The sequence below is a fragment of the Taudactylus pleione genome, unplaced genomic scaffold (genome assembly GCF_031769625.1).
Source record: "Taudactylus pleione unplaced genomic scaffold, aTauple2 ptg001060l, whole genome shotgun sequence".
Taxonomy (NCBI): Eukaryota; Metazoa; Chordata; class Amphibia; order Anura; family Myobatrachidae; genus Taudactylus; species Taudactylus pleione.
Window position 1 is genome coordinate 2,920,133 of NW_028285461.1, and position 18,780 is coordinate 2,938,912.

Below are 18,780 nucleotides of genomic sequence, written 5' to 3' on the forward strand. Positions count from 1 at the left end.
GAATCAGCCTACGCAATGTATCCCAGCATTTTATTCCCCATTTCTCAGTTCTTTTCACACAGTTTTTTTTTCTTTAAAGTTTTCATATTTATTTTTGAAAACGGATGATGTTTCTGGGGATTAAGTTGCCCCTGTTTTGCTCATAACCTCACTGAAACAGATTAGGGAGATTTAAACCCATTCCCTATGCAGACGGTCATCTCCATTGACTGGCACGGTAAATAATGGCATTTTCAGATGGGACAGCTCCTGCAGAAGAGACGCTCATCTACAAATTAACCCAAAATTCAAAAGTTTTTCTTTCTTAAACATTTTTTTTTTCAGAAGGATTTTAAAAGCATTTTTTCCAACACTTTTTAAACTAGTTCACGTCTATAGAATATTGTTTATATTAAAATGATTAAAACATGGGTAATTAGAAGAGTTGCGTTGCATCCAAAAGCAACCCGTCTTTTGCTTTTCTGAGGCTAATTTAAGTAACCTGTGGCTCTCCAGATTTTGTGGAACTACAACTGCAAGCATACCCTGTTATACAAATGTTGCATATCTTTGACCTAGCCTGATATGTAATAAGGTTAAGAACTGCACAGTTCCATCGCAGCTTGTAACAGCTAGTAAGAAAGGCATCCAATCCATTTTTACATTCTGCTAGTGAATGCACCATCAGTACAAGCTCCCATACACGGGGCTATATAGCAGCCGGTCCGACGGATTGGAACGATATTGCTGCTATATCGATCCGTGTGTGGGCATGATATCGGCCAGTGCGCGCTCCCGTGGGATTGTACATCGCACCTCCAGATCTCTCTGCATGTTCAGTTGATCTGGGGGGAGTGATGTGCGATCCCATGAAGCGCTATGTGGGTAGTGAAGGGGGGTGCCGGCATATCGGGGTCGGCCACCCGATCGCGCCATTGGCTCGTCCGTCGCATCGCAAGGTGCATATCGCATCGGGTATGGGGGCCTTACCTCATGTGGTAAGGAATTCCACAGCTCTTACAGCAAAGATCCCTTCTTTATGCTGATGGCGAGACAGTCTTTCTTCTATTCATAATTAATGATGCTTGCCCTCTATGGCTTTCTAGGGGGTATATTTATTAAAGTGCGGGTTTATAGAAGTGGAAATGTTGCCCATAGCAACCAATCAGATTCTATCTATTATCTTCAAGAAGGTGCTAAATAAGGACGTCCTACATTGTCCTGCATTGTCCTAACATGCCAGAGGCTGTTCACCTTATCTTCAAGAAGGTGCTAAATAAGGAAGTAGAATCTGATTGGTTGCTATGGGCAACATCTCCACTTCATTAAACCAACACTTTAATAAATATTGAATTGACCTCAAATTTATTTATACATATTAATGGTTACGTTTAAACCGCGTTTTTTCAAAGTAAACAAACAATTAAATTTTTTAAATCTATCTCAATAATTTAACCCTAATAGAGTATATAATTTGACAAACCTAAAAGGGGCTGATGCAGAATTGAACACAAGTCAGCCATAATTGCTCCAACATTGTGTGCAGGGAACTAAGGGGTCTATTTACCAATCAGCTTTGAGGTAGCATTTATCAAGTACACTCTATCAAATAAACGGTAGGAGCTGATTGGTTGCTATGGGCAACTTCTCTACTGGTCCACTTCTCCACACTTTTCACAACTTGATAAATAGACCCCTAAATGCGTACACTCGCCTTTACGCAGTTATACTCTGAACGGCTCGCAATTATGTTGTCACCCATCACAGCCCAGTTTTGCCCACTCAGTGGGTATACTAATAAATGCCACAGGGGTCTATTTACTAAGCAGTGTTAGGAGACAGAGTGAAAAGTGATAAGAAAGTGATAAGGTGTCAGCCAATAAGCTCCCAACTGTCATCTCACAGGCTGTGTTTGAAAAATGACAGTTGGGAGCTGATTGGCTGGTACCTTATCATGTTTCACTCTGGTCTCCTAACACTGCTTAGTAAATAGACCCCTCAGTCTCTGCACTTCTCTCCCCCCTCACAGAAAATAAGGGTCAACAGCCTGTGAGATGACAGTTGGGAACTGATTGGCTGGCACCTTATCACTTATCACTTTCCACTCTGTCTCCTAACACTGCTTAGTAACTAGACCCCTATGTACTAAGCCTTGGAGAGAAATAAAGTGGAAGGAGATAAGTACCAACCAATCAGCTCCTGACAATTTTAAACACAGCCTGTAAAGTGACAGGTAGGAGCTAATTGGTTGATATTTTATCTCCATCCACTTTATCTCTCTCCAAGGATTACTACACAGACCCCAAAGACCCTGGCACAGTGTCAGTCTCAACTTTCACCTGAGCCGGCAGTGGTGCCATATCTTTTTAGAATTCACCGGAAACATGACACATGTGGCCTATTGGCAAGACAGTGCAATGGTTGCAAAGTGGGCAGCTTGGCCCCCCTGACTCAGGGACCTGCACCCATTATAGATATGCCACTGCATAGCTGCATACGCTTTGGTTCTGAGACATCCGCAGTGAAAAACGGTGCAAGATACAGGGGTCTATTTACTAAGCAGTGTTAGGAGAAGTGAAGAGTGAAAAGTGATAAGGTGCCAGCCAATCAGCTCTTAACTGCCATCTCACAGGCTGTGTTTGAAAAATGACAGTTGGGAGCTGATTGGCTGGCACCTTATCACTTTTCACTCTTCACTTCTCCTAACACTGCTTAGTAAACAGACCCCACAGTCTGCAAATGGACTTGCATTCAACTGTCCCTTGAGGGCTAAATAGTGACTTATACAATGATAATTCTATGTCTGCATAATTTACTTTTATCCATCTTTTTATCATTCCAGATCAAAGATAACATGCACTTATATGCGACATGCAGCACCTGAAAACTGATATGGTTCTTGTAGAGTTGGAGGGAACACTACACAAACGTGTGCATCAGCAAAACTGCGCGGGCTGAGTAAGTGGAGCGGCTCGCTGAGCAAACCATATTATCCCGTTTAAGGAAGGGGGAGGGGGGGTGTACAAAGGTAACTGTGTAAATATCAGACAGTGTCAGCTGTTTCAGTGCAAGTCCTGCTCATACCTTGGTCTGTACTCCAGTCTCATGTTTGTGTGACTCACAGGAGAATCCTACATCTCTGCCCAAAAGATGTAACAGAGAACTGATTTATCAATGTCTCAGCTGCGGAAATTGGCAAAGTCCTCTACATTTCTAAGAACATGAGTCTTAGGACCCCAAACATTTAATGAGCTCTCCGCAGAGGCTTATACAGTCCCAACCGACCCTAATTATGACCTCACATGGGACACAGGGCCTGATTCAGAGCCGGATGCTCTTTGAGAGCACTCGCTCTGGATCAGGGCGTCCCGGTTTTTTATTCAAAGACGGCCTCCTGGCCGCTCGCTAAGCTGTGGGTGACCACCCACAGCTATAGCGTGCAGCCAGGTGAGGGTCGCGATGGTCACGACCATCGGGGCTTGCGACGAGACCCTTGTGGTAGGGTCTCGTTCCCGCAAGCCCCAGTGAGCTTTCGGCTCTAATAGAGCTGGAAGCTCACCCACTGACATCACTCGTGATGTCAGTGGTGCAGCACCCAAACGGCAGGCATTCCCGTTCGGCCAGCCACCCCCCCCCGTCCGCCTCCAAAACGGGGCAAGCTGTCAATCACAATCGACAGCTGCCCCGCTTTGGTGCGAGGCCCGGAGCGCCTGTCGCTGGCTGGGTCTAGCGCACGCGCATTGGGGGACCATCGACCCGCTTGCGAGTGCTGTGCGCTCACGAGCGGGTCTGAATCAGGCCCACAGTAAGCAAAGACTACTCCGAGGCTAGACGGAACCCTTCATCTGTCTGCTGGTTATGGCCTTCAGCACATGGCTACTTGCTTCATATCGCAGCACGTCTCCCTTTCTGTAGTCCAGTATACCCTGCTATACTGCCCCATTTTACCATGAGCACTTCCATGGCCCTGAGCTATTTTATATCACTCAGCCTTCTTGTCCTATAAGGACAGTGTATATCTGGTTTTATATCTGGTGTATCTTCCTCTTTACCTCTCCATGGGCGGGTGGGTGCAATGTGTAGGCCAGTTGCCAGTGTAAATGACTCTTTGCTTGACCAGCAGCGGCTACATCTAAGCCCTCGATTGTACATAAGATCCGATAAAGTCATTGGGAAGAGCTAGGAAGAGGGTCACATCTGTTGTAGCTTACCCTAGTTATTACCATGGCACGTTAAGTTAGTGAATGTATTTGCCTTTGGCTTGCACTGATCCCCCCCCCCCCAGTGTCAGGTAGAGAGAAAAGAGACTAATGCATCATGTCTACTGAAATCCAAAAATTGTCAAACACATGTAGGAAAAGCTGTGGTGGTAATGCACCATCTGTATGAGGGGCCCATTTATCAAAGTGTATTTGCGGTAAAATAGCCCAAAACACCCATTTTCGGGGGTTTACCTCAAATACTAAGTATCCCCCGTAATAGCCACTGAATGTTTCAAGTTACTCATATATATTGCGACAGTTTACATTTTGGATAAGCCATTCGCTTTTTGCGCTTTTCACCACAAATTGAATACGGGCCATGGTCGGTTGCTGTCTCCTGAAGTTCCCAACTGTTCCTCTTAGTATATCTTTTGTCCCTGATGAAACCCCCATTTTTTTAAATACTATAAAAATAAATAAAAACTGAATTATATAAAAAAAAAATGGTATATCTCTACATATAATTAGCCTTTGCAAATGTGGGCCCCTGTGCTATATCCATTACACAGCTCTGCTATTCCACTAGAGAGCTGTGGGCTCCATTCCCCTACCTGTGTGGGCCCTACCTGTGTGAAGTTTGTATGTTCTCCCCATGCTTGCGTGGGTTTCCTCCGGGTACCCCGGGTTTCCTCCCACACTCCAAAAAGGTAGGCGACGTCGTAACCCACAGTGGTGGCTGGGGAGCCAATAGGAAGCTTCTAGTTTTCTGCTTGTTGCTTCCTATTGGTCCTTACGGCCGTTCTCCCATGAGCTATGCGTGCACTGGCTGTATGCACCTCCACTACTCGGTTTATTTATTTATTTTTTAGAAGTGGCAAGAGGAAGAGATTGAGATAGAGGTGCCACCCAAGCCCGTGGCCCTTTTAGTTGGCACATGGTGCACTATTTTCAAAAGGCGGCCGTGTCTGTATCTTGCACTATTTTGTGTCCTATCGTTTTGGGCACCTGTTGTTTTATGTACACTGTATAATTTAACATTTGAGGAACTTAACATTTTTTCTCTAACCACATGCAAGGCTACTTTGTCTCGTGTATCTTTTAGTGCTATATGTATCTATAGGTTTCCATGCATGTAACCATTACTAAAATATGCAGAGATCTAGACTCCAAGTTCAATTTCCCTATACTGTAGCTACGCTACACATCTAGGTCATGTCATCATGGAAGCTTCATGACGCAGGCCAGAGCCAGGACCAACTCGGACCAAAAACCTGGGGCAATTTGCGAAGAGCCTTCCTCAGCGTCAGACGGCTACTGGGTCCCCACTGGTTAAACTTATTGGGCTCTTGAGCCAGGGGGTGTTCCTCTTTCCCCAACCGGTGCACCTAGCGAGTGCCATCCCGGCAAGCTGGTAACTGCGCCCCTGCAGAGTCAATTTACTTAAGCAGAGGTGTTGGCAATAATAATCAATCAAATTCTACCTAGCATTTCCTAGAATGTATCAGATAAATGATAGACAGAACCTGATTGGTTTCTTTGAGCAACACTTTCGCATTAGTATATTTACCACTACGGGCCGTATTCAATTCGGAGCGAAAAGCTGTTTTCGCACTTTTTTAAAAAAAAAAAATTTGCCTGAAAATGTTTCTCCGTATTCACTTCCAGTCCGGTTTCGCCTATGCGAAAAGTCAATGCACTGAAATAGGCAAAACTTTTTCTCCACGGAATAGCAGGAGAAAAAAGTGCAATATCTATATTTTGGGGTGCAGATGTTGGGAAACCATTCAGAACCCTTGGTACACCCCGCCCCCCCCCCCAAAAAGGACAATACATCCAAAAAAAGAAATTCCAAGAACACCCCAAAAACCGCATCTGAAAATGAAAAAAGTGGGGGGACAACTTCAAAAACGAGTGAAATAAGCTTCTGGGGGTGCTCTAAGAAGGGGCCAAGTGTTTTTGGGTTGCAGGTGCTTGTATGACGGAGGAATTCACTATTTGGAAAACTTCACTTTACAGACATTAAAATATGCTAGTGCCCATTTTCATGTACCCCAAATTTGATGGAAATACTTATTTGCTCCAAAAACCACTGCTTTATGCCATTCTTCACCACTTTTACCAAGACGCTAATAGCAAGCAATTACCACCACCTAAGTACCCTAACTAGTGCAATTAGGGCTAATACTAAACTGCCATAATGATTTCCGAAGTCCGCCCATCTTTTTCTGGGGTACAGAGTGATTCCCCCAATTCATCCTGCACCTTTCGCCTGTTTCACATTCGCCGGGTCCCGTTTTCGCCTGTTTGGCAATTGAATACGGAGTAAATCGGGAGCGCGCACAATACATTTTTGATTCCAAAACAGGCGAAGGCGGCGAAAAGTCAGGCAGGCGGATCTTTCTCGCCGATGCGAAAGTAATTGAATACGGCCCTACGTCTCATATGGCACAAATGGATAATCCGAAAAATTGTATTCAACTGTTAATTTATGGTTCTTCGCCTAGAGGCCAATAAGTTACACTACACAACGGTGGGTGTGGCTGCTGTTTATAGAGAGACAGTCTCAGTAACAATAACAGGACCTGTTAATCAGTGAGCAAGTTTTCTGATCTGATCCCACACTTCACACCCTTCTCACAGTACAGCACCGGCACTCGCCTGCGTCTGGTGTTTGCATTTAATCAAGGGTATGCTTCAGTCACTTTGGCGGCTCCAGGATATGTGAACCAGGATGGAAAATGTCAGTCGTGGGGGAGGAAACGACAGAAAAACAGAGGTGGGAGGGGGCCACACAGGGACACACGCAGACAGTTACCAGCAATATATAGGGATATATACATACATATTTACATATATCAATAAAGAAAGATTAAATGAATAAGAGGGTAAAACTCAGAGGACCGCCAAATCCAGACAATTATTTCAAAATAAAAGGTCCAAAGTTTGAAGGCAGCCAGAAAAGTCATTCTGTTCTCTATTGTAAGTGCAAGCTCCTGGGGCTCTTCCACATTCTCAGAACTAACTCCCATCACCAGATTTGTAAATGTTTTTCTACTAGCACTTCCTAGCTGTCAGTATATCGGAGCATGGAGTTTGCATAGTGAAGTCCCATACTTCCCTTAATTCTATACCGGACATTAGTTTGGACTCATAGGGCGTCACTTTACCAAGGATTCGTTTTTCTAAAGGTGTACCTGTCCCCATCAGCCAGATCACTTGACACCAGTGACATCACTGTAGCCGGGTTGGGTATGTAATCCCGGCTGTCGGGATGCCGCTGGTCAGAATACCAATAGCGTCATCCCGACACCCATAGGAAGTCACGGTAAGTATTTTTCTAACCCCTACCCTAACCCACCCTCCTCGGTGCCTAACCCTAACCTCTTCCCCTAGTGCTTAAACCTAACCTCCTCCTCCCCGCACCCTAAGCCTGACACCCCTCCCCGGTGCCTAAACCTAACCTATCCCCCAGTGCCTAAACCTAACCTCCCCCTCCCCGCACCCTAATCGTAACACTGCCTACCCGATCCCTAACCCTCCCCCTAATGCCTAAATCTAACCCTAACCTCCCCCTAACACCCCGATACTTACCTTCGGGATGCCGGCAATTGGGATACTGGTGCTGTCGGGATGCCGACTACATCCCCTGTAGCCTAATGCCGAGTACACACTAGAGTGATGTCGTTCCCAGTTGATTTGGTTTGATGTTTGACGTTCTGCACATCAATTCTGACAAAATCACATTCGGCGTAATGCATGTTAATGAAAGACAGAATGAGTGATCGTTCATTAGGTATTAATTAAGTCACCTGTGTCCAAGCATGGTTATCCTTAAAACCTGGACCGTTAGGGTGCCTTGAGGACCAAGTTTGGTGACCTTTGTGCTAGGGTGATTACAGGTCCAGCTCACCAAATAGCAACCTCCACACAATGCAGATAACAATTCCGATTTAAGGGTCCCAGTTATTACCGAGTGATATGCTTGTTAATCTTAAATGGTGCTCCAACCAATCAACTGTCAAAACACAGCCTGTAAATGACAGTTTTGAGCTGATTGGTTGGAGCACCATTTCAGATTAGTAACGAGTGATAACAAGAGTATCACTCGTTATTAAATGGGGCCCATAATATTTTTAAAGTTTGCTCAGAGAACCCCAGTTGGACCAAGAATAGCGAAATTCTGAGTATTAACTTGCTGTACAATGCCAGGCCTCATTTATTATCCTACAGGTTATATATTACCCAGGCCTCCTGCGTGTCTCAGAGAGGTACATTTCAGTCTGAGGCCAAAACTGGTATCCTGCCAAAAACAAATTAAGCTGAAACACAGTTAAAATGACTCTTCACCTGGTGACCCCTCAAATCTTCTGCTGCATAATATCACCAAACGGTTTAAGACGAGAAGACATAGAACAGTCATGTCTGCAGAAGTTATTAGACGAACGTGCAGTCATTTGGAGGACAACATCCGATCTCCGTGTTGCTTGTGGCCAGTCCTGTCCTACTACTGAAGTGTCACCACCTCGTCTACAGTAGAGTGGTCAGTTAATTCTGTAATTTATAACAGAGCTGCGATGTCAGATCAATATGGAACTGTGCCCAGGGACATTGATAAAGACTCGCACCCTGGATTATAATAGATATAGGACAGAGATGTAAACAAAATGAAGGATGCTTCACCCAGCCATTAGGCCATATTACATTTAAAATACTTGAGTCTGTGGGGTGAAATATGTACATTCCTCTGGTGAGGACCACGCTGGCTGACAGATGGTCACATTCAGATGTGACTGACTGGCAGGCTGAGATTAAAGGTGCCTACACACATGGCGATTTTTTACACGATTTGCCCGATTTCGACGAATCGTGACGACAATCCGTGTAAAATGTGCCCAAATCATGAGTTTCTACTCACGATCACGATCCCGATGCGCGTCCCCGCTCGTCGTACATCGCATCTTCAGATCTGCCGTGCTGTAGGGCAGATTTACCAATCTGGGCACAATGCACTGGATGCACGATAGATCTTAAGCCAGATTGGACATTTTTTACTCCAAATCGTGACACGACTGCCGGGGTGCTGCCTGGGGAGAGTTCAGGGGAAATCGTACACATCGTGGGATCTTGTGCAGATCGCCATGTGTGTAGGCACCTTAAGGGCCAGCTCTGCTTGTCGGGATGCAGTCAGGAAGCCGATGGTCGAAATGCCGACTGCCGGATTCCAGACTGTCTAATCCCAGCAGGGGTCTAATGATAGGCGTTGAAATCCCGATGGCTATCATTATCCCTACGCTGGGAGGCCGAGGACCGGCATACCGTACGAAGGTTGTCACATTCTGTATAATATAATATAATATAGGAGCTTCTATCTATTCTGTTATCTTACTGGATATAGTATAGCTATCCCACTGAACTGTGTGAATGGCTTCTAAAACCAGTTACTGGGCCCCCGCCAACCCCTCCAAGCAAAAAATAAATCACTTTCACTTGTGAAAAGTGACCAAAGGTGACTGATACCCAACCAGCAAGTGTGTTGGCCTGACCCACAGTCACTACGACTGACCCAGCAATACTGAATGACTTCTAACCCGGAACAATCGGGTAATTTAGAACGTTAGAACATATGGGTGGGCAACATTTTATTTTATGCACACTTAGGAGCCTATCATAAATGGGTGCACGGCGCCTCCGCACACTGTCACGGTCCAGCGAGGGGAAGCCCAGTCACCAGCATTGGTAAAAATATTACCCCACACTCTTTACTCATTTCCCCTTTTCCTACACCCCCCATCCTAAAATGCTGCTTGTTGGACGATTAGCTATGTACTGTATAAGTCATGACATAAGGAGAATATTGTTATTGCAACTGGCACAATTTACATTTCTCTTACATTGGTTTCTATATGATTGATTGGCAGAAAACATAAATTTTTATTTTCCTCGCACCACAATTATGAGGGGGGGGGGGCAGAAAGATCGGCAGATGGAGGTAGGTTATGAAAGCACATCGCCTCTAACTGAACTGACCCCTATGGCCCCAACTGTGTGGAGTTTGTATGTTCTTCCTGAGCTTGCGTGGGTTTCCTCAGGGTGCTCTGGTTTCCTCCCACAATTCTAAATATACTGGTAGGTTAATTAGCTCCTGATAAAAATTAATTTTAGCATATGTGTGTGTGTGTGTGTACATGTGGCAGGGCATATGGGGGGTAATTCCAATTCAGTACGATGTAGAATAGCTGCCGGAGGGAGCTCTCGCAGCTATTTAATGAACCACGCTGTTTGGGCGGCTAAAGGATTTCTTCTCGCACCCCCTCCTGGGAATGCGAGGAGAAATCCGACAAAAGTGCCGGGCGTGCAGTTGTTTGCTGGCTTAGCGTGGTGTTAACAGTCGCGCACTTGGCACTAACATCCGCGCGCCTGGCACTTTAGTTGGAGAATGCCAGTTACCGCGTCTTAACACCCAGGTTAAGTCGCGAGAACCGGCATTCTCTGACTTACCTGCTTCCCGACAAGGCGCACAGCGCATTGAATTGAATAGCTGCGGGAGGTCCCTCCCGCGGCTATTCATCATCGCGCTGAATTGTATTCCCCCCATAGAATGTAAGCTCCACTGGGTCAGGGACCAGCGGCAGCTCCTACCTCTTGTCTCTAGGGGGCTTCCGGTGCCCGTAGCCTGCCTAAGCTGCACTGTTACTTACAGTCTGTAAGTGACGTATAAGGGGAAAAAACAAAAACTGAGACTTGGAAATGTGCAAAAGCCCCTGGCACATAACGACTGACAGAAAGGCAGGCCAGTGGCTTCCCATTGTAGGAACTATCTGCCAATCGCAGTACAGACTGCCTGTCCAGGATGTGATTGGCCGAAAGTGCGGTAGGGTCTCGTTGGCCGCAAGCCCGAAGTGCTTTTCGCTCTATCAGAGCCAAAAGCACTCCCACTGACATCACTAGTGATGTCAGTTGGGCCGGACCCAGACGGTAGGCGTTCCCATGGGAACGCCTCCGTCTGGGCAGCCACGCCCCTGGCACGCCTACCAAAGGGGGCGTGCTGTCACTCACCATCGACAGCACGCCCCCTTTGGTGCGAGACCCCGAGCGACGGCTTCCCCGTCGCTCGCCGGGTCTCGCGCATGCACACGACGGAGCAGCCTCTGTCGTGCGCATGCGCTTTAGGGTAACATCGACCCGCTTGCGAGCGTACAGCGCTCGCGAGCGGGTCTGAATGAGACCCTGAATGCATACAGATCAGGAGAGACGTCATCCCATTGAAAGTGTAGGTGTCGAGTGCTGATTACTGAGGCCTTTGAGGTGGTTGAAAAACGTGGTCAGGGGGGGATTAAATTCTCAGTGATGAGCAGATGCACGGTTCAGCTGCGCAAATCCCCAATAATTATGGTAGCCTAAGGGCTTCTATTCCCATTTCCCCCTGAGTGGGATCCAATTGGAATTTAATTTCCCCCTATGTGACGACAAAAGCTCTGTAAACTCCACAATAAGATGAACATAATATTATATTTCAAAATAAATATTTTGTAATTGCCTGAGGGCCTGATTCATTACCGATCGCAACTGCGATTATGCACGCAGATGATTGTTGCGTACTGCGCATGCATATGTATTGCAGAACGCGTGCGCGAAGACTTCCCCTGCGATCAGACTGTGATTGCAGTGACTACGCAGACCCACCGCAGAGTGATTGACAGGAAGTGAGCGTTTGGGGGTGGAGACGGGAGGCTGGTCGGTGAAACACAAGCGTGCCAGTACATTTGAACGACGTTACAGGGGCGTGCATAAATTAGCCATGGCCATGCCATACGCAGCTTGGGCTCTCGCTGCGTGTGATGAGGTTAGCAATTCATGAGTAAGGTCAAACCTTGTGCAAGTGTGCGTGAGGCTGCGATGGTGCTCGATGTTATCGATGGTTTTGCAGACTTGCTAAGGATTACAGATGTGTGTAAGGAGAAGGGGGCGTCCTTATGTTTGGCTGCAACGGCATTGCGATTGCAATCATTACCATATTTTCGCAGTGAGACTGCGTGCGTAATCGCAATGCCAATCGCAATAGCGATCTGTAATGAATCACCCCTCACCCGTCCCAGAAATGCTTTGCCAGATGCACCTATTTTCTTGGGGAGATATCTGCTTAGCCTGCATTCATCCTTTTCCTACCCGTCCTCATCCAAGCCTCTTTACGGACAGGTTCCATGGCGTAGAACGCTGCTTATGACATCATAAAGCTGGGAGCAGCGGCACGCCGGCACCAGTGCCAGGACATTTTTGGGTATCGTTATTCACCCCCACTGACTTATTTCACTGCAATGATCTGATTTATTAAAGACATGTGTGGGAACGTTTGGTAGCGCATCTAATGTAAGTTCCTCTCATGGTTATTCCCTGGTGTTCTGGAGCAATAACATTGTGAACACATTTTCTGACACACTGAATGGAATCTCTGCGAGGTGTTCCCTGAATCACAGATTTCAATGTACAGCTCATAAAAGTGGTTCTGTCAGTATCTACAGAGGTATCACCACAAGCTTGTTCCTACAGGCTCTAGAGCATAGGGTCAGAGCTAGGTCACACGGGCTGCTGCCAGCAGAAACGGCTGACCCCCTACTCCAATCAAGGCTGACATTTTCTGGAGTTATAAGACTTGTTTGACCCCTGTCTGATGGATGTAATAATGTATCAACATGCACATGGCTGCAGGCCTTGCTAATGTGCAGGTGTTACCTTCCAGGAGATATCAGGTAATCAGGTTAAGGCATCGCATAACTGCTAACAGTGACATTACACAAAGGCGGAGAGGAGATGCACATTGATGCTAGCTGAGAGTGTTGCAGATGAGTGCTTGTTACAGCATGACGGTCTGCAACCGTTCACGCCATGTACTAATCAATTAATATATTTCTCATGTAGCAAAACCATTAATCCCTTGGTAACCTGGGGGCTTGGAGCACACAACGTTGACGCACAATACAAAATAACAGGAATGTAACTCCAACATTATCACTCAATACTTCTAGTAAAGTTACATTAAGTTCCCTGTGCAACAGTAATGACAGCTAGCTGCTGTACTTCTGCACCCAATGCATGCTTTCTTCAGGACCACTCCTTTGTAATCACGCACTTCATTCTAAAGTAAGACCACCAATGGGGAGTATGCAGTGGGCCGGATGCGATGATCTGCACATCAGCATTCAACCACAAAAGCCCACACTGCTCATACACCTGTGTCATCACCCAGTGCGTGCCCTTACCACGCTGCTCACACACCTGTGTCATCACCCAATGCATGCCCTTACCACAATGCTCATACACCTGTCTCATCATCCAATGCATGCCCTTACTACACTGCTCATACACCTGTGTCATCACCCAATGCATGCCCTTACCACACTGCTCATACACCTGTGTCATCATCCAATGCATGCCCTCACTACGCTGCTCATACACTTGTGTCATCACCCAATGCATGCCCTCACTACGCTGCTCATACACCTGTGTCATCACCCAATGCATGCCCTTACCACACTGCTCATACACCTGTGTCATCACCCGATGCATGCCCTTACCACACTGCTCATACACCTGTGTCATCACCCAATGCATGCCCTTACCACGGTGCTCATACACCTGTGTCATCACCCAATGCATGCCCTTACCACACTGCTCATACACCTGTGTCATCACCCAATGGATGCCCTTGCCACACTGCTCATACACCTGTGTCATCACCCAATGCATGCCCTTACCACACTGCTCATACACCTGTGTCATCACCCAGTGCATGCCCTTACCACGTTGCTCATACACCCGTGTCACCACCCAATGCATGCCCTTACCATGCTGCTCATACACCTGTGTCATCACCCAATGCATGCCCTTGCCACACTGCTCATACACCTGTCATCACCCAGTGCATGCCCTTACCACGTTGCTCATACACCTGTGTCATCACCCAATGCATGCCCTTACCACACTGCTCATACACCTGTGTCATCACCCAATGCATGCCCTTACCACGCTGCTCATACACCTATCATCACCCAATGCATGCCCTTACCATGCTGCTCATACACCTGTCATCACCCAATGCATGCCCTTACCACGCTGCTGATACACCTTTGTCATCACCCAATGCATGCCCTTATCACACTGCTCATACACCTGTGTCATCACCCAATGCATGCCCTTACCACGCTGCTCATACACCTGTGTCATCACCCAATGCATGCCCTTACCACACTGCTCATACACCTATCATCACCCAATGCATGCCCTTACCATGCTGCTCATACACCTGTCATCACCCAATGCATGCCCTTACCACGCTGCTGATACACCTTTGTCATCACCCAATGCATGCCCTTATCACACTGCTCATACACCTGTGTCATCACCCAATGCATGCCCTTACCACGCTGCTCATACACCTGTGTCATCACCCAATGCATGCCCTTACCACACTGCTCATACACCTGTGTCATCACCCAATGCATGCCCTTACCACACTGCTCATACACCTGTGTCATCACCCAATGCATGCCCTTACCACGCTGCTGATACACCTGTGTCATCACCCAATGCATGCCCTCACTACGCTGCTCATACACCTGTGTCATCACCCAATACATGCCCTTACCACGCTGCTCATACACCTGTGTCATCACCCAGTGTGTGCCCTTACCACACTGCTCATACACCTGTGTCATCACCCAATGCATGCCCTTACCACACTGCTCATACACCTGTGTCATCACCCAGTGCATGCCCTTACCATGGTGCTCATACACCTGTGTCATCACCCAATGCATGCCCTTACCACACTGCTCATACACCTGTGTCATCACCCAATGCATGCCCTTACGCTGCTCATATACCTGTGTCATCAGCCAATGCATGCCCTTACCACACTGCTTGTACACCTGTGTCATCACCCGATGCATGCCCTTACCACACTGCTCACACACCTGTGTCATCACCCAATGCATTACCACACTGCTCATGCACCTGTGTCATCACCCAATGCATGCCCTTACCACACTGCCCATATGTCTGTGTCATCACCCAATGCATGCCCTTACCACACTGCTCACACACCTGTGTCATCACCCAGTGCATGCCCTCACTACGCTGCTCATACACCTGTGTCATCACCCAATGCATGCCCTTACCATACTGCCCATACACTTGTGTCATCATCCAATGCATGCCCTCACTACGCTGCTCATACACCTGTGTCATCACCCAATGCATGCCCTTACCACACTGCTCATACACCTGTGTCATCACCCAATGCATGCCCTTACCACTCTGCTCATACACCTGTGTCATCACCCAATGCATGCCCTTACCATACTGCCCATTCACCTGTGTCATCACCCAATGCATGCCCTTACCACGCTGCTCATACACCTGTGTCATCACCCGATGCATGCCCTTACCACGCTGCTCATACACCTGTGTCATCACCCGATGCATGCCCTTACCCTACTGCTCATAAACCTGTGTCATCACCCAATGCATGCCCTTACCCTACTGCTCATACACCTGTGTCATCACCCAGTGCATGCCCTTATCACACTGCCCATACACCTGTGTCATCACCCAATGCATGCCCTTACCACGCTGCTCATACACCTGTGTCATCACCCAATGCATGCCCTTACCACACTGCCCATATGTCTGTGTCATCACGCAATGCATGCCCTTACCACGGTGCTCATGCACCTGTGTCATCACCCAATGCATGTCCTTACCACGCTGCTCATGCACCTGTGTCATCACCCAGTGCATGCCCTTACCATACTGCCCATATGTCTGTGTCATCACGCAATGCCTGCCCTTACCACATTGCTCATGAAATCGGCCTCTGTCAGGTCCTCCAGCTCCAGGAAGGGACTGTGAAAGCTGCCCTCCGGGGGCATGGTGACACCATCCATGGTCCCAGGACACTTATGGTCTTGTTGTCATATGTCACAAGAGTTGGCAATCGGCCATGTGAACAGCACCAGGCACAGCTGTCCAGATGGGGATCAGGTGGAAGGGGCAAGTGCCCAGCTGTAAAGTAACCAGGTGCAAACTGCAGGGACGAAGTTGGCATGAGATCAAGGAGTTAGGTGTAATCCAAGATTTTGGTTATGAAGTTTGGGGTACCTTGGGCACTTTGATGTTTAGGTACAGAAATGGAGCCACCACTGGGTGCATAAGCGATGGGGTCCTCCTATAGGCAGAAGTAGTGTCACTTAGGATGGGGCTAGAGTACTGGAGTGCCTGAAATAGGGGGCAGGCATCCCAGGGTATAGTGATGGGGTGCTGTACAGGCAGGTTGGTGCAGAAGCAATGTTACTGAGGACAGGGCTGGGGTACTGGGATGTTTGGTTGCAGTGTGTATAGTGATGGGGTGTTGTGCAGGCAGGGGGGTTGTTTGGGTGCAGGAATGTATGGGGTTGGGGCAGAAGCAGTGTCACTGAGGGCAGGACTGGGGTACCGTACTACTGGGATGTTTGGTGCAGGGGTGTATAGTGATAGGAAGCAGTGCAGGCAGGTTGCAGGAGCAGTGTCACTGAGGCAGGACTGGGATACTAGGATGTTTGGGTGCGGGGGTGTATATGATAGGGTGCTGTGCAGGCAGGGGGCATAAGCAATGTCACTGAGGGCAGGACTATGGTACTAGGATCTATGGGTGCAGGGGTGTACAGTTATGGGGTGCTGTGCAGGCATAAGCAGTGACACAAATGGCAGGACTGGGGTACTGGGATGCCCGGGCTGGAATGGGGGGCAGGAGTGTATAGTTAGTTAGCTGGGTTCAGCGTGCTCTGTTCTCCCCCAACACATGCTGCGCCTCTCCTCCGGGGAGATGGGCTCCGTCCTTGCTCTGAGTCTCTCCCTAGTGCCGGGGTCTCTCCTGCTTTGTGCCCGTGTCTCCCGGTGACTTTCTCCAGCTGTCAGCTGCAGCGTGAGCCGAGAACCCAGAGACTCCGCCTTCTCTCATTAATATGAAAACAGCTTCATGAATATCGAATCAGTAACTTGCGAAAGCCACGCCCCTTCTGATTTAACCCTTCCATGCTCTCATGTCTGTGTCCTGCTAGGAATGATATGCAACGGCTGAGCGCCGGTCAGTATAGAGCAACAGACATTAATAGCTACAAACGTATCTGAAAATAACACAATGGAGGAGTTTCAGTTTCTGCTACATATTCCCTCCTGGCCTGATTCATTACGGATCGCAACTTCGATTGCAATAACGATTATGCACGCAGTCTCAATGAGATGATATGCTAATCCACTGCGATTGCTATGCCGTCACAGCATAACATAAGGACACCCACCTAACCATACACACATCCGCAATCCTTAGCAAGACTGCGAAACCATTGGTAACATTGAGAACCTTCAGAGCCTCACGCAGACTTGCACAAGGTCTGACCTTACTTAGGAATTGCTAACCTCGTCGCACGCAGTGACCACCCACAGCTTATGCGAGCGTCCAAAAAGATGGTCGCGATGGTCAAGACCATCGGGCTTGCGACGAGACCCTTGCGGTAGGGTCTCGTCTGCCGCAAGCCCGGAGTGCTTTTGGCTCTACCAGAGCCAATAACACTCCCACTAACATCACTAGTGATGTCAGTGGGGCCGGACCCAGACGGTAGGCGTTCCCATGGGAATGCCTCCGTCTGGGCAGCCAAGCCCTCATCACGCCCACCAAAGGGGGCGTGCTGTCACTCACCATCGACAGCACGCCCCCTTTGGTGCGAGACCTGGAGTGACGGCTTCCCCGTCGCTCGCCGGGTCTCGCGCATGCGCACGACGGAGCTCCCTCCATTGTGCGCATGCGCACTTGGGAACCATCGATCCGCTTGCGAGCGTACAGCGCTCGCGAGCGGGTCTGAATGAGACCCAGAGTACACAGGCTGCATATGGCATCGCAGTGGCTTATTTATGCAACGGCGTTCAAACGCACTGGCATGCCTGCGTTTTGCCGACCACCCCCCGTCACCACCCCCCAGATGGCACTTCCTGTTAGTCACTCTGCGATGGGTCTGTGTAGTCACTGATCGCAGTGGAGTGTTCGCTCACTCGCACTGCGATGCATACGCATGTATAGAACGCAACAATTAGCCGACTGCGTGCGGAATCGCAGTTGCGGTCCTTGCGGAATCAGGACCCTAGTCCACTGTCTGCTCTACACACTATTTTTTTTTTTAATACACCATATCCACTTAGAGATTATTATAAATACTATTTTTGATGTAAAACCATATTACAGCAGCCATACATTTTTTGTAGCACAAGGAAATAAAAGGTTAGAGGAGCCTCCTCGCAAGAGCTTACAATCTAATGGATAAGGAAGGTATGCTGCTATGTAGCATGTGTAAGCAACCTGTGGTTCTACAGCTGTTCTGGAACTACAAGTCTCATCATGCCCTGCTAACCTCTTCGGTGTTTGCACATTAGGGGAGATTTATCAAAGCTTCGCAAGAGATAAAGTGGAGATTGAGAAAGTACCAATCAGCTCCTAACTGTCATTTTTCAAGCACAGCCTGTAACACGGCAGCTAGAAGCTGATTGGTTGGTACTTTGAGGTATATTAATG

General features: G+C 47.9%; 1 protein-coding gene across 2 annotated transcripts in view; it reads right to left on the reverse strand.

Annotated features, from left to right (window-relative positions):
- The window catches only part of CREB3L1 (cAMP responsive element binding protein 3 like 1), a 92,921-nt gene extending 75,769 nt beyond the window's left edge, over positions 1-17,152 (reverse strand). For both annotated transcript variants that reach the window (XM_088461472.1, XM_088461471.1), the window contains exon 1: positions 16,031-17,152. In XM_088461472.1, the coding sequence (XP_088317598.1) occupies positions 16,031-16,123 (93 nt within the window). In that variant the 5' untranslated portion in view covers positions 16,124-17,152. The remainder of the gene's footprint in view (positions 1-16,030) is intronic.
- Between the last annotated feature and the right edge of the window lie 1,628 nt (positions 17,153-18,780).